This window comes from Cervus elaphus, chromosome 8 (genome assembly GCF_910594005.1).
Source record: "Cervus elaphus chromosome 8, mCerEla1.1, whole genome shotgun sequence".
NCBI classification, from domain to species: domain Eukaryota; kingdom Metazoa; phylum Chordata; class Mammalia; order Artiodactyla; family Cervidae; genus Cervus; species Cervus elaphus.
The window spans coordinates 10,818,623-10,835,469 of NC_057822.1; the positions used below are offsets into that span (position 1 = coordinate 10,818,623).

At 43.3% G+C, this 16,847-nt stretch overlaps 1 protein-coding gene across 1 annotated transcript; it reads left to right on the forward strand.

Annotated features, from left to right (window-relative positions):
* Nucleotides 1-2,070: 2,070 nt before the first annotated feature.
* On the forward strand, nucleotides 2,071-4,154 carry ATP5IF1 (ATP synthase inhibitory factor subunit 1). Its single transcript, XM_043909445.1, has 3 exons — nucleotides 2,071-2,239; nucleotides 2,338-2,429; nucleotides 3,883-4,154. The coding sequence occupies exons 1-3, from the start codon at nucleotides 2,153-2,155 to the stop codon at nucleotides 4,031-4,033; spliced, it is 330 nt and encodes a 109-aa protein (XP_043765380.1). The 5' UTR covers nucleotides 2,071-2,152; the 3' UTR covers nucleotides 4,034-4,154.
* The last annotated feature ends 12,693 nt before the right edge of the window (nucleotides 4,155-16,847 follow it).

The following is a 16,847-nucleotide window of genomic DNA, read 5'->3' on the forward strand; positions in this document are numbered from 1 at the left end:
CCTAATAAGCAGTTTCTTCCCATACTTGCCAATGTCTCTATGGACTCACTTATGCTGGATGGTTCATGTAAATGCAGCCATACAACATGTGACCTTTTGTGTCTGGCTTCTTTCACTTAGCATAATGTTTTCCTGGTTCCTTTGAAACATAGCACACATCATTACTTCATCACTTTTTATGGCTGAATAGTATTCCATCATACGTGTATACCATAATTTGTTTATTCATTTGTCAATTGATGGACATTTGGGTTGTTTCTATCTTTTGGCTATTGTAAAATGGTGCTGCTATGAAGGTGTGAGTACCAGTTTTCTACTGGGGTTGGGGGGGGGGTATGTACCTAGAAATGAAATTGCTGAGTCATATGGTAATTCTATACTTAACCTTTTGAGTGACTGCCAAGCTGTTTTTCGCAGTGGCTGAACCATTTTACAATCCCACTAGCAATGTAGGAGGATTACAATTTATCCACATCCTCACCAATGCTTGTTGTTTTCCATTTTTTTTAAATTGCAGCCACCCTAATGCCTCTATGGATCCTTGGCACAAACTCAGCAAGACCTTCCACTGGATGCCCACCCAGGAGATAATCAAAAAACAATATTATCTGAGAACCAGAAGCAGAGTTTCTGAAACAGATGCTGTGCTGTGTGCTTAGTCACTTAGTCTCATCTGACTCTTTGCAACCCCATGGACTATAGACCACCGGACTCCTCTGTCCATGGAGATTCTCCAGGCAAGAATACTGCAGTGGGTTGCCAGGCCCTCCTCCAGGGGATCTTCCTAACCCAGGGATCAATGCAGGGATCCTGCATTACAGGTGGACTCTACCATCTGGGCCACCAGGGAAGCCCTCTGAAACAGGAATGGCACTTAAGTATCTAGAGACACACACAATTATTATCACTAAGTAGTGGGCTTATGCGTGATTATTATTTCTAGCCTTCTGCTTTCATGCTTTTTCAAGTTTTGTGAAATGAACATTTGAAAATGTGCCCTGCAGCCATTTCCTCCCATGTAAGTCATTCAAACCAGGGCTGGTATTTTTCCAGCGAAAAGGTGATCACTAAAAACACTTCAACAAAGTCACAGAAACCAAAGAAGATATTTTTATAATCATGAATAAGATCTGGCCCAACTCTCTCAACTAAAAGAGAAAAAAAAACTGGGCCCAGAGGGAGAAAATGACATAGGACAAGGCTATGAACTACTATTATTTTGATGACATTTGTTAGATGTCTAAGGGAAGACCAAGGTAATGTCTTCCCTAGACACCTACCTATGCTCTTTTCAACTTCATTGCACCACACTGCCAAAAGTCCTGTTATCAAGTCCATTTGATAACACATCAATGCATCTCGCAAATATTAATTCAGTAATGACTTGACAACTTCATTAACTCGAAGGCGCAAAAAGACAAAAAGAATCATGAGCTATTGATAGAATGACGAAGGAGGGCAGAAAAGTTTTCTCTGAGCTGAAGTTTGAGACTTGAGAGTGAAATGTCAGTGCAACAACAACAAAAATAACATATATTCATACAGCAAAAAAAAAAACCAAAAAAAAAATTCCCACAACTCTAAAAGACTAAGTAAGGGCACCCTGGACGCCAGCATCATGGACAGAGCCGCCCACTCCGCCCCCCGCCCCCTTATTACCCATCTTATTGATGCTAGTAGTCCAGAAAAATGAAGGGTTCCTTTGGGTGTTTAACAATAACATGAGAGTAGGAATGGTGAAGTGGGGGTGGACGCCATGGCTAATTCTGATAGATCCAAGAGCCGGAAAAAAAAAAAAATGATGTAATAAATGTCTTAGTACCAAAAAAAAAAAAAAAAAAAAAGAGCCGAGACCTTGGCTACTGCCTCTCTGTTCAGCTTTTCCCCAGTCTCCTCCATTATTTTTCTCCAGTCCTTTGACCCTGGAGCCCTTGCTCCAGGTTGGCTAAGAATGGGCCCGCCCCTCTGTCAGGATTCGCCACAAACTACAGGAACCCCGCCTCCCCCTCGCATGATTCGCTACTCCTGGCTTCATCCCGCCTCTCCAGCGAAACGACTGGCTGCCTGGCCAGCAGGGCCGTTAGCGCCTGCGAAGCTGCGCCTAAGGAGAAGCTGCGCTTCAGGTCACTGGAGGGGTGCTTCACTGACAGCAATGGCAGCCACGGCGTTGGCCGCGCGTACCCGGCAGGCCGTCTGGAGCGTCTGGGCAATGCAAGGCCGAGGCTTTGGCTCGGAACAGGTGCGCCAGCGGTAGGGTCCGCTGCCCCAGCCCTGAGCGCGGATCCCTCTTCTCCCCCCGGCCCGCGTCTGTACCAATGCCCCCTTCTCTCTCCGCAGGGAGATAATGTTAGGTCCAGTGCAGGCGCGATCCGGGACGCCGGTGGGGCCTTCGGAAAAAGAGAGCAGGCCGAAGAGGAACGATACTTCCGGTGAGGCCCTTGGGACCCCGAGTCCAGCCCTAGATCCCTCACGGCCTTCCAGCCCCTCTTCAATTGTCAGTTGCCCCCACGCATCCCTCCCTGGCGTCCTGCGGCGTCCCATCCACACCCGACCCCATCCCACCTCACCCCCCCAGACAGACCTAACAGGCCCCTGAACTTGTTAACCCAAGGCTTGAGCGCCCGACTGTCGCCACCTGTGGGCTCCCGGTGCCCTGCCGAATCCCACAGCCCCCATATCCAAGTCATTTCCACCTGCGGGTCTGCAGACCACGACTCATCTCTTCCTGAGTCATCTACCATCTCCACCCATGGAGTTCTACCCGCATCATGCAGAATGCCCCCAGATTCCTCCCAGAGCGTCTAGATCCGACGGTTCCACTATCTGCAAACTCAGTGAGCCTGACTCTCTTGGCCCTTATCCCAGGCCTTAGCTTGCCAGCCCCGCAAGGATGGATTCCCTGATTCTTCAGACCCTCAGTCATTTCTAGACCCTTATGCCTCTGCAACTCGCCTCAGCGAGTGGGATCGTAGGAGCATGTGGCAGCTGCACGTGGTTGGGACACCCTTCCCCCCTTTTCTTGGAGACTTGGCCCGCTCCGCCCAGCCCAGCCCAGCCTTTAGGAGCATGGATTGGGCTGGGCCTGTCTACCCTGTTTACCAACCTCCAGTTATCTTACACTGACTTGTGTCCACCGTGGGTAGCAGCGTGGAACTAATCTATCTTCTGCTCTCCTTGGCCTATCTTTTCTCTTTCTGCCCTCTCTTGCTCACTATGAAGGATTATCACCATGGCACCTGTCATACCGGAGAGACAAGGTGCAGCCCTTAGAGACCATCTAACTGGCCTCCCACATTTTACATTTATGGAAAACAGAAGCCCTTATGTGGCCAAACCAACATTTGAATCATCCATTCTTGAGACCTAAATTGGACTCAAGAGACCACTTTTATTTTTCCTTCCCTTCATTTTGGCCTTTACAGAGGGCCTTGCAGTCCTCAGGCAAAGACAGCCCTAGATAAACTGTGGTGGGACACATATATTTGTCCTTTAACTATGCACCTTTATATCTCCCCACGTCCTTTTGCTCTTTTCCTCCCCAGAAAGGGATTCTGTTCTTTGGGTTGTTTCTCTAATAAGTCCTTTAGGTAGGGACTTAAGTCACACCTTTCTGGAATTTTCTACTGAATCTGAAAGGACTCCGTCATTAGCGGAGGAATTTCAGGCACTAGCACCAGGACAATGGAATCATTTTTGGCCATCTCCTATAAATGTTGTATCTTAGGATGGAGTCGTCTTTCATAGTGGGGCTTGAAGAGGGTAGAAGAGCCAGACTCCTGTGGGGTTGGGATGCCTGTTCTTTGCCTTAGGTGTTTCAGGTGCTTAGAGATCTCTTTGGGGTGAAGAATTGGGATTAAACCAAGAGCCACTCTGTCCTTGTAGAGCTCGTGCTAAAGAACAGCTGGCCACCTTGAAGAAACACCATGAAAATGAGATCTCTCATCATGCAAAGGAGATAGAGCGCCTGCAGAAAGAAATTGAGCGGCATAAGCAGTCGATCAAGAAACTAAAACAGAGTGAGGATGATGACTAAGTGCAAAGTTCTCCATAGGATGGCTACCTATTATTGCCCACTTCTATGTAGACATAGTTCTGGTTTAACCAAAGTCAACTTGTGTGCTTCCAGCAAATTATAATAAATTGTCGTTAGTGAACTGTGTGTAATGCTTCTGTCTGAAGAGGGGTGAGGGGACACACTACTGGGCCACTAAAATGAATCAGAAGACAGGGTACCTGCAGTGGGGAACTCGGAGACAAAGCACAGTGTGATGAGGGCTGTGCAACATGGGAAACAGTGTGACACGGAGAACAGAAAGCCCCTTTTCCCTGTCAGACACTAGGCAAGAGGTGTCAGAGAAAGCTTCTTAAGGGATAAATGTCAATGTATAAGGTCAAGAGCAGTCTGGAAAACAGGAGTGGTTGCTTCAGTTCAGGTCAGTCGTTCAGTCGTGTCCGACTCTTTGTGACCCCATGAACCGCAGCACGCCAGGCCTCCCTGTTCCTCACCAGCTCCCCAGAGTTTACCCAAACTCATGTTGATTGAGTCGGTGATGCCATCCAACCATCTCATCCTCTTCGTCATCCCCTTCTCCTCCTGCCCTCAATCTTTCCCAGCATCAGAGTCTTTTCAAATGAGTCAGCTCTTCACATCAGGTGGCCAAAGTATTGGAGTTTCAGCTTCAACATCAGTCCTTCCAATGAACACCCAGGACTGATCCCCTTTAGGATGGACTTTAAAAGTTGTAATTCAAGGCACCATCAGTAATAATACCATTTTGCATTTATAAAATGGATTAGACAACTCCGTGTGAACTAATTACCCTTGTTCTAATTATCCTCATGCAGGTTGAGAAGGCTAGAATTAGAAATCATGTGTCACCTTGGCATCCAGGTGATTAGACTCCTAATCTGTTAACAGCACAGAATCAGAATTATCTCTGAAGTTACATTTTGCTTTGCTGAGCATCCTCTTGCTTTAGACTTTAAGGCCTTGATTATTATACAAACTAGTTGTGTAATTCTTGTAGACAAAAATGCAAAAAATAACTTCAAGTGACATATGGGCCATTGGCAAGATATTTTCAATTCACCAGTCCAGTAGTAGATCATTTGCCCCAGAAATGTGATGTCATTTGTTTTAAGACAGATGACTTTTTGTTTGCACAAAAGGCTTTAGAACCATTGAGTGATAACATCTTGGACAAGTCCTATCCTTGCAGACCAGACAATTGATAGCTGTTTCCAAAACTTACCCATAGTGCTGCTGATGGAAAGTTTATTTCTAGATATTCTTGAGGTATGAGTGCTGAGATTGTAGTGGCCAGCAACAAAATGACCTTAAAGATGAGGTACAAAAAATGGTCATATTAACTCACATACCTTTTTAAAATTTTAAAACACTGCAAAATTTGAAATGTTTAAAAACTGGTTGAGGAACAAGTAACATCTTTCATTTTGGACTTTTGTGACCAAAAAAAAAAAAAAAGGCACACAAAATCTTGGGAATTCTCTGGTGATCCAGTGGTTAGGACTCTGCTTTCACTGCCATGGGCCTGGAGTTCGATTCCTGGTCAGGGAAATAAGATCCCACATGCCCCGAGGCCAAACAGGCAAAGAAAAAAAAATTGAAGATTATAGTATTTTGTGACTTCTTATAATCAATACTTTCCTTATTGGGAATGATGTTCCTAAGTTGATTCCTCAACAGCAGTGTATCATCTGCTCTTGTCCTATGTTTTAAATAAAAATCAGTCTAATGATGATTGGATCAAAGAGTTGAAACTTTAAAGTGAAGACAAGGAATCATGAGTTCATTTTTTTTTTTTTTTTTTTGCCTCACCTGGCAACATGTGGAACTTTCCCATCAGGGATCAACTTGAAACCCCTGCAGTGGAAGTCCAGTGGTTAAAACTGAGTTTCAACTCTTAAAAAAAAGTTTTTGGAGCCGCCTAATTTAAAACTACCTGAGCTTTATGAAAAGGGTAACTCATGGGCTTTTTGTTAGGACATACCTGTGGTTAGTTTTCCTATCATGCTATAGTAATGGAAAGATATAACTGTTTTTAAATACTTAACATTTTTTAAACAAATATATGTTAAAAATCCTAAGATAATTTATGTGATATGAACCAGTTACCACAGACACAGCACAGGTCATGAGATTAACCAAAGACCCAGAAGCATCCTCAGGTGGTTCTTAGAATTTAGGAAATACTACAGCAAGGGATTCTTAAAGAAGCCACAAGGCAGCGGCAGCAGCATCACCTGGGAACTTGTTAGAAATGCAGATTCCCAGGCCACATCCCAGACCTGCTGAAACTGAGGGTAGAACCCAGCAATGTCATTAAACAAGCTCCCCCAGGTGATTCTGATGTGCCCTGAAGTTTGAGGACCATTCTAAATTCTAATAAAATTCGCTGACATTCTTGGGCACAGGGCACTTTTAATAATCATCAGACATAGGCAACATATGTGTCAACATAGGCAGATTACTAAGCACAATGAAGATAACTATATATTTAATTTAGTTTTAAAATATTGTATTATTTGGTTGTTCAAGGTCTTAGTTGCAGCATGTTGGATCTAGTTCCCTGACTAGGGATAGAACCCGGGCCCCCTGCGTTGGGGCACAAAGTCTTAGCCACTGGAGCACCAGGGAAGTCTCTAATATAGTTCTCAATATGAATGCTATTTTAGGACTTTAAAAAAAAAATGTATTAAGAATTATCCTGTAAAAAAAATTATTCTGTACATATTAGTATTTTCAAACATTGCATTCCACAGAATACAATTTGGAAAATGCTACACTGGTTTATTGCATTAGTTAAAATCTTTTTTGTTTACAAGTAACAGAAACCAGCACTGGCTGGGTTATGGAGGAGAAAAACAGTAATTTACTGGAAGAACAGGCTCAAGACCTGAACAAACAAAACTCAGGAAAGGCAGGGGCCAGAGAAGCCCTGAAAAGTGCAGGAGATCTGTCTAAGTAGCTTTCTAACTACCTGTGTCAGAAACATTAAAAAAAAAAAAAAAAAAGAATTTCTATGGAATTTTACACGAGATTATTTAACAATTATTTAACAATTGCACAACAATTTATATTTATGGAGCACTTTATAATTATTTACTCATTAAATCTCATGATATTTCTGGTAAATAGGTTCATACACCATAAGCTTAATTTTATAACCAAGGTAACAAAAGCAGGGAATTGGGAATAACTTTCTCAGGGTCACACAAGCAGGTTTGTGCTGAGCAAGGACTTTACTTCAGAACTCCTGTTTCCAGTCTTGAGTTGCAGTGGTTCAGCTACCTGTTAACTCCCTCCTCAACATGGAACAGGTTGGGAGTGGTGGGTCTTGCCAGGACCATTGGGGATGACCCAGGGTTATTCCACTATTTTCAAATATGCACTGCTGCATATTGTATGGATTCCAGTTTCACATTTCTAAAAAGTATGCATATAATTTTAAATATAAAAATTATATTTAGTATCTACTACATGCTGGACACTTGGTAAACACTGGGAATTCAACTACAAAATAATTCCAACTCCTGTCCTTTTGGAACCCACAGCCTATTGGCAAAGTCAAGTGGTTAAGCAACAATGTAGTCCTAATGGGGTGAGTTTAGAATGTTGGAGGAGGTCGTGGGACAGGCCCTCAACGCAGACCTGGAAGAGACATAACAACGGCCGGGTAAACAGGAGAGAATGGCACTCAAGAACGAGTGACAGCATCTGGCATTGAGAGAGGTCCTTGGTTCCTGGGGAGTTGACAATAGTTCAGCCTTTCTATCTGCAGCATGGAGGGAACGCTGCAGGGCTGGGGAGGAGGTAGTGTAGTTAAGTTCTGTGAATCTTCCCAGGGTTGAGCCGACCACCTGTAAGCTGAATCAATCACAGTGTGATCACTCCTTAGTCCTTCCTTTCTTCTTTCCATCCTCTCTCCCTCCTTTGCTCCTTTCCCTCTTCTTTCTAAGTACAGTCCTTTATTAGAGTAGAAAACACCTAAACCACTTTTACCCATGAGGAATCTTCAACCTCAAACATCAGAAAGGAACAAAAAGCATGGGAGCAGGCAAAGGAACAGAGAAACACAAGGAGACCTATGTCAACACTTCACACGCTGGGCCACCCAACACAATCTCGCAATTAGCAGATGCCACAGGTTCCCCCTTGCTCATCATTCTTTTTATTAACTTGAGATAAAATTCACATGACATAAAGTTAATCATTAACCATTTAAAGTGTAAAATTCAGGGGCATTTAGTATATTCACAATATTGTGCAAACATTGCCTCTATTTAGTTCGAGACATTTTCATCACCCCAGAAGGAAATTCCATACCCATTAAGCTTTCACTCTCCATTTCCTTCTCAATCCAGCCCCTGGCAACCACTAGCCTGCTTTCTGTCTCCATAGACTTGCCTATTCTGAATCAACATGCAAATGGAATCATACAAAATGTGACATTTTGTGTCTAGCTTCTTTCACTTAAGAGTAAGGTTTTCAAGGTCCATCTGTGTAACATGGTTTAAACTTCCATGTATTTATTTTTGACTGCACTTGGTCTTCCTGGCTGCACGTGGGCTTTTTCAAATTGCGGTCAGCAGGGGCTTCTCTCTAGTAGCAGTGCCTGGGTTTCTCATTGCGATGGCTTCTCATGGCTCTAGGGTACATGGGCTTAGTTGCTCTGCAGCACATGGGTTAGGGTTAGGGTCTTCCCGAACCAGGAATGGAACCCATGTCGCCTGCATTGGCAAGTGTATTCTTAACCACTAGACCGCCAGGGAAGTCCCATTCCATTTTTTAAAATTTATTTATTTTTAATTGAAGGATAATTGCTTTACAGTATTGTGTTGGTTTCTGCCAAACGTCAACATGAATCATCCATAGGTTTGCATATGTCCCCTCCCTCTCGAACCTCCCTGCCACCTCCCTCCCCATCCCACACCTCCATTCCATTGTTTAATAGCAGAATAATATTCCATTGTGTGGCTATATCACACTTTTGACTATCCATTCATCAACTGATGGACATTCGGCTTGCTTCCACCTTTTGGCTGTTGTGAATAGTGCTGCTAAAAATATTCCTGTACAATTATTTATTTGGACACCTGTTTTCAGTTCTTTTGGATAAATACCTAGGCGTGAAACTGCTGGGTCATAGAGTAATTCTATATTTAACCTATTGAGGAACTGCCAATCTGTTGCACAGCAGCATTTTGCATTCCCACCAGCAATGTACAGAGATCCAGTTTCTTCACACCCTCACTGACATTTGTTACATGTGATTTTTTGATTCTAGCTATCCTAATGTGGGTAAAGTGGTAGCTCGTCATGGTTTTGATTTGCATTTCTCTGATGACCAATAATATTGAGCATCTGTTTGTGTGCTTATTGGCCATTTGTCTGTCTTCTTTGAATAAACATCCCTTCAAGTCCTGTGCCTATTTTGAATGGGATTATTTGTCTTCTTGTCATTAAGTTTCCAGAACTTTTTAAAATTAATTAATTCATTTGACTGCGCCAGGTCTTAGTTTCAGCACACAGGATCTTTAGTTGTGGCATGCAAACTCTTATCTGTGGAATGTGGGATGTGGCTCCCTGACCAAGGATGGAACCCAGGCCCCCTGCATTGCGAGCTTGGAGTCTTAGCATCCGGACCACCAAGGAAACCCCCAGAATTCTTTATATATGATGGCTGCTAGACCTTAATTGGACTTCCCTGGTGGCTCAGACGGTAAAGCGTCTGCCTACAATGCAGAAGACCTGGGTTCAATCCCTGGGTCGGGAAGATCTCCTGGAGAAGGAAATGGTAACCTACTCCAGTATTCTTGCCTGGAAAATCCCATGGACAGAGAAGCCTGGTAGGCTACAGTCCATGGGGTGGCAGAGAGTCGGATACGACTGAAGGACTTCATTTTCACTTTCAGACCTTAATTAGCTACATAAGTTGCAAAATTTTCTCCCACTCTGTGATTTTAGATGAGGTCATGAGAGTGGGACCCTCGTGATGAGATTAGTGCCATTCAAAGAAGAGACATCAGAGAGCTTGCTTACTCACTCTCTGCCATCTGTGGACAACGAGAAGGCAGCCATTTGTAAGCCAGGACGAGAGCTCTCCTCAGAACCCAACATGCTGGCACCTTATCTTGGACTTCCAGACTCCAGACTCTGACAAAACAAATTTCTGTTTTTTCAAACTTACCCAGTCTACGATATTTTGTTATAGCAGCCTGACCTAAGATAGGCATCAAAAATATTCACAGAAATAAACTTTGAAAAGTTTTTACAGTTAGCATCAAAAGAAATATACTTGTTCCCAGTCTTTGACTCATGAATTTGCTCCTAGAAACTTAACCTAGGAGACTAATCAGGAATATAATGCAATATTTTGTATGTAAGAGCTTCATCTCACTTTGACATAAAATGTTGAAAAATGTCTAGCAATAGATATTAATGAATGTGACACGTGAACATTCTACAACCATTAAAAATTATGTTTTAGGAGAATTCTCTGGTGGTTCAGTGGCTAAAGCTCAACTCTTTCTGCCACAGACATCAAGAACCTTCATGAAGACATCAAGAGCTTCATTTAAAAAAAAAGTTACTAAAAAAAAGAAAACCTATCAGTAAAATCACGTTATTATGAACCTTAAACAAATTAAGTATAAATAATATTTTTTTGAAAATCATCATGAATTATAGTAAGTAGAAAAAGCAGGCTCTACAGTCATACATAATTTATATGCTGTTTAGTCACTCAATCGTGTCGGATTCTTTGCAATTCCATGGACTGTAGTCTGCCAGGCTTCTCTGTCCACAGGATTTCTCAGGCAAGAATATTGGAGTGGGTTGCCATTTCCTTCTCCAGGGGATCCTCCTGACACAGGGATCCAACCCAAGGGTCTTGGGTCTCCTGCATTGGTAGGCAGATTCTTGACCACTGAACCACCTGGGAAGTCCACATAATTTATAGACTGTAAATATAAGCAGAGGTTAAAGAATTAGTATATCATAATAACATTATATTTATATATAATAAATATAGGCAAAAATAAAAGCCAATGTGTTAACACAGAATCTCTCTTGGTAGTGGAATTAGAATTTCAAAGGGATTCCCTCTGCCCCTTTCTACCCCCCTACTTCAGTTCTTTCAAAGTATCTTTTTTTTTTTAAGTTACAAATGTACTACATCTTGGCTTTTGAGCGATTATTAAATAAGTGTAGTGTATAAAGTCTTATAATTTCTGTTATCCCTTTATCTCAGAGGTAACTGGATCCTAACAGTTTGTTGCAAACTGCGCATATTTCCAGACTTTTGCTGCGTCTGTGTAATCACCGACATATCTACGACATCATTCTGAATGTATCACCGTGCATTTGGTTTTTTGTGTCTTTGTTTTAACCTAACATTAAATTCAGCACATCTTTTCATTTCATGTAGAGCACCTACAATACAGCACGTATAGCTATCTCCTTCTGCTTCTGTGCGGCATTGTTTCCTTGTGTAGACCAATCTGTTTATTACTTTAACCAGTCCTCTTTGATGAACATTTTGGTTGTTTCTAGGTTTACACTTTTACAGCAATAGAACAATGAACAGGAGTAATACCGGTTTAGGGTAGAGAGCGTGAAAAACCTTTTTTAAAGGGGGAAGGGGATATCATTTCGGGTTATTTCTTTTATAGCTTTATCCTTTTCTATACTTTCCAATATTCTGCAGTAATATATGCTACATAATTTGGAAAAGAAAAACATGAACTAAAACCAAAAGTTGATTAACAGAAGAAAAGGAAAAGGGGGAAAATGAAATGGAAAGCTAAAGGCGTAGTCCCCGCCCCCTCCCCTGGGGGCGGGATCGGACGGAGGGAGGAGCGGGCCGCCGCAGTCCGCACCAATCAGAGCCCGGTTGATTAGCGAGGCGAATTTGGAGACACTCCACGCCCAGCAATCAGCCTCCGGGTTTAGCTTCCCTAAGCGGCCTGGAAACCAGCCTGGGCCTATCCAGAGTGCAGCTGCGGGCTGCTACTGGCTGCCAGATAGCCCCGCCCATCCTCCTGCTCATTGGCAGCCCACGGTTTTCGTAAGGAGACCCTGTTGCTGAGCAAAAAGATGTAGGCTCCGCAGCTTTTGCTCGGGAGAGACTTATAGACTGCAAAGGTACTGGGCGCCCTTGGGTCAAAAAAGCAACATGACTAACTTCTTTTATTCAGTCCCTGCTAAATGCCAGGCTTCGTGCTCCAAAGTTTTAAGTTTAATTGTCATGACCACCTTTCTTGAACACCCAACTATCTACCAGTCACTGAGCTAGGTACTTTAAAATAAGAACAGTTCAGTCGCTCAGTCGTGTCCGACTCTTTGCGACCCCATGGACTGCAGCACGCCAGGCTTTCCTGTCCATCGCTAACTCCCCGAAGCCTACCCAAACTCATAGCCATGGAGTCGGTGATGCCATCTAACCATCTCATCCTCTGTCGTCCCCTTTTCCTCCTGCCTTCAGTCTTTCCCAGCATCAGGGTCTTTTCCAGTGAGTCAGTTCTTTGCATCTGGTGGCCAAGGTATTGAAGCTTCAACTCCAGCATCAGTCCTTCCAATGAATATTCGGGACTGATTTCCTTAGGATTGACTAGTTTGATCTCCTTGCAGTCCAAGGGACTCTCAAGCGTCTTCTCCAACACCACAGTTCGGTACCATTTAAATGATAATTACTGTTTATTGAGCACTTAATCTGCATCAAGCCTGGATAAGAGACGTTAACTCTTACTCCACACAATAACCCCTGAAGGTAAACGTTATAGCCCCATTTTACTAAACAGGAAACAAGTTCAGAGAGGTGAAGTGACTTGCCCATGTTCCCACAGCTCTAAAGTGTTGGAACTAGACCCTTCAATTCTGACATCCTGCTTCCAAGTACAACTCGGGAGGGGGGCGGGGGGCGGTGGATAACAAAAGGCTTCTGAGGGTAGGAAGAGGTGGAAAGGGATGGTGGCAAGGCCCTGGGGCACTGCTCCAGTGGTAGGCCTCAGGGTGATTGTCTAAGAATGGAATAAATGGAGCCTTGGGGCCTGGAGGACAGAGGGAGAGAGGGTGACCAAAACTCCAGTGCAAAGACACTTCTCTCTGGAAATGGGAGGCTCTTGAGGCAGTCTGCAGGTGGTCCTAGATTGGGGGCCTGATCCCAAGGTTCTAAATTCTGCTCTCTGACCAACTTCTTGGGAGACCTTTGGCAAATGCCTTCTCTCTGGACTTAAGGATTCCTGCCTGTAAGGTGAGAAAGTCAAGATAACATGAAGTGCATTTGGGCAGGGGCAGAGGATGCAGGGTGGTCTCTGGGGAGTCTGGTTCCTGCTGGCAGCAAGGAAATCCTCATGGTCTTAGCTGTTGCCTGGCCTCGTTTCAGGATCTTCCAATTCTGGGAACTCAAAAATCTACCTTTTTCCCCAGCCGGTTCTGAGCTATAACAGCGTCCTGCCTGCAGAGTGCGCTGAGGGCTCATAGCCGACAGAACCAAACTGGAGCTCAGGTTTTGTGTTTTCTTTTTTAAGAGGGGTGAGTTTTGTTTTTAATTTATTGGGGTCTTTTGGCCGCATCTCGCTGAACTTCCCCCACCAAGGATCATCTTGCACCCCCTCCAGTGGAAGCAGCCGAGTCTTAACCACTGGATTGCCAGGGAAATCCAAGAGGGGTGAACTTTTTGAAATCTGAAGATTTCTGTCCTCTGGATACAATCAATGTACCTGAATTATATGTAATGCCCAACACCAGTTCTCACACTGTCTCTGTAGAGTTAGAGCTATTTTCAATTCCTTTGTTTTCCAGATGAAGAAACAGATCCTAAGAGATTGAGAAAAAAAAATCACTTTGGATCACATAGCTCAAAACTAGCACTGTAGTTGCCTGATTCCTGGGCAAGGCTCTTCGGAGAGGGTTGGTTCTGCTTTCAAGAGTCTATGGCTGTTCTGCCTCCTAATGCACAATTCCTGGGGACAATGTCAATTTTGGTTGTATAGCTTGACAGCTCAGGACCTGTCAGCTAGAAGGCCCTCCCTCAGCACCTAGCAGAATGCCTGCTGAATGAGTAATTAAATGAATGAATGTGTGAATGAGCCACAGAGATTGAGTCTCCCTTGGTTTTATCAAATAAGTCACCTGGAGTTGGATTTCTTTCCTGAAATTCCCTCAAGGCAGAAATATTCTAAAATGGAAGGGGAGCCTGTGGCAGACAATAAGAGCTCAGAAAATTACATCTGAGTTGATAAATCATAGCCCCAGATCTGGTCAGGGTATAAAAATAGTCTATCATATTGCATTTAGGATTAGAAAATTAATTTATGAAGAACGAATTCAGAACAGATGAGAATTCCATTAGGGTTAAAATCTGTGAGAGGGTCTGAAGCTAAAGGAGCCTCAGAGACATTTCAAATAGCATCTAGATGTACCTTCAGGACTGGAATGTGACTGAGGAATAAAAGAAAGCTTTGACCAATCAGTGGCCTCAACAGAGCTGATGCAAGAGTGGAGAGAAGGGCAGCAGGAGGTGGATCTTTCCTGAACCAAAAATACGAGGCATGGGGGAGGGGAGGAACAAACTTGGCAGTGTTACCTGGGCTGGGAGCTTCAGTGCTGGATTTCCAGAATCTGGCACAGTGCCTGGTACACACTAGATGGTCAATAAATGTTTAGTGAATGAAAGAGTGAGGGAAGAAGCCTGAGCCCCAACCAGCACGTTTGCTGTGGAGGTGGTTTAGTGATTCATCTTTTCTCTGGCTCTTTTTGCTCAGATTCCAACTACCCGAACTACTTTCTGATGATAATTTGGCTTTTCCTGGTATAAAGAGGTTCTGGCCTGTCAATTATGGGCCACTTAACAATTATGTTTCTCACTCCCAATTAATATATTGGAATTCTGCTTTACATATCAGTTCCTTGTGTCAGCCTGCTTCTTACATACAGGTCTTTCATCGGTGATGCAGTGGAGTTTCTGCTTTGGAGTCATTCCTGTCTAGATTTGAATTCTTAATATATTACTAAGCTGTCTGACTTTTGCCAACACACCTCTCCAGACTCAGTATCCTCATCTGTCAGATGGGGGCATACTACCTACTTCATGATATGGTGGTGAGAATTACATGAGATAACAGATGAATCCTGGACTATCCTTGGAGCTCAGTAAGTAGTAGTATCTGTGTCCCTTCCAAGCTTTCCTTCAAAGGAGATTGGGTCACAAAATCTCATTCAATTGAGAATATCAGTATCTCTTGCTTTTCACAAATTTACTGACTTTGTAAGTGAAGCCTTGGGAATGATTTAGTCACTTCCTTCAAGGTTCTAAAGAGTCATTCTACAGAGGAGGGCAACTCATATTCATTAATATAAAAGTAGTTCCCAAGGACTCACTGATACTGCAGCTCCAATACTTTGGCCACCAGATGTGAAGAATTGACTCATGAGAAAAGACCCTGATGCTGGGAAAGATTGAAGGCAGGAGGAGAAAGGGGATAACTGAGGACAAGATGGTTGGATGGCATCACCTACTCAATGGACATGAGTTTGAGCAGGCTTTGGGAGTTGGTGATGGACAGGAAGCTTGGCATGCTGCAGTCCATGGGGTTGTAAAGACTGAGCAACTGAACTGAACTGAGGACTCACTACATGCTAGTGGGAGAGATAGAGACAATAAGACACAGTTCTTGCCTTCAGGGAGTTCTGACACAGTCTGGTGCCATCAAAAGTAGACATTATATGACCCTGACACAAAGTTTTACTTTTCTGAGTTTAGGTTTCCTCACTTTGCAAACTTGGTCAATAACATTCTATTGTTAGTTGGAGAGAAGGGGTAAGACATGCAAATATGATAACAAGACTGCATCAAATTTGAAGACCAATGGTACAAAAAATGTAGAAACAATGTGTTGAGGAGTTAAACAGTGGTAGAGCTTATTTACAGCTCAGTTGAAAAAAGCAATACTTTCTATAGGAAGTGGCATTTTAAAGCTTTCATTCAGACCACAGTTACTAATAAAGGCATTAATTGCTGGGCTAGAGTTCAGTGGCCAGAGATTTGCAGAGAGAAAGGCTTAAAGATCAAACAAGGAACATGAAGGTGGCAGGTGATTAGGCTAGAAAAGATATATTGAGGCAGATCTTGGCAGATATTGAATGCTAGTCTAGGGGTTTGAACTTCATTCTGTGACTGATGAAATACCAGTAAAGTTGATCTAAACATTTGACATTACAGAGTATATTTTAAAAGTAAAAGCTGAACCTGACATATTTGAGGAGGGTAACTTAGAGGGGAATTCAATTCAAAGGAGGATTTAATCAACAAGGGCATGTTATTGTCAGGATATTTTGTTAGGTGGCATAGGGCAGAAGACAATGATGTCAAGATGTGGACCCTGTCCTCAAGGAGCTTATAATCAAAACTCATGTCCACAGAAAAGTACAACACAAGGTAGACTGTAATAAGTGTTATAACAGAGCCCCAGCCCAAGGGTCTCAGCTTAGCTGAGAATGAGGTTAATTTACCTCTCCCAAGAGTCTGGAGACCGAGTCAGACTTGGGAAGCCACAGAGGGGCCATTGGAGGTCATCCAGTCCACTTGAGCTCCTGCTGGGATTCTCTATCCTTAGTAAACATTAACTTTGAAACAAAAAGTGGAGCCCTGAAGAAAAACTGTCAAGAGGCTGTGGGAAGGAAACAGAAGAAGAAGTCAGCTTTGAGGTGCTGGTAGAAGCGACTTCTCCCAAATGAAGAGTTGAAGGCCAGGAATTGGATGAGATGGGAAGGGAGAGTGTGCCTGGAGAGAGGAAAGATGAAAACAGAAACTAGGGGAACACCC

Bases quoted from the DNA above. Each gene is read 5' to 3' on its own strand.
- ATP5IF1 (XM_043909445.1), top strand. From the start codon at position 2,153: ATGGCAGCCACGGCGTTGGCCGCGCGTACCCGGCAGGCCGTCTGGAGC. The intron at 2,240-2,337 runs GTGCGCCAGCGG...CTCTCTCCGCAG, and splicing joins GAGGCTTTGGCTCGGAACAG to GGAGATAATGTTAGGTCCAG. The intron at 2,430-3,882 runs GTGAGGCCCTTG...CTGTCCTTGTAG, and splicing joins GAAGAGGAACGATACTTCCG to AGCTCGTGCTAAAGAACAGC.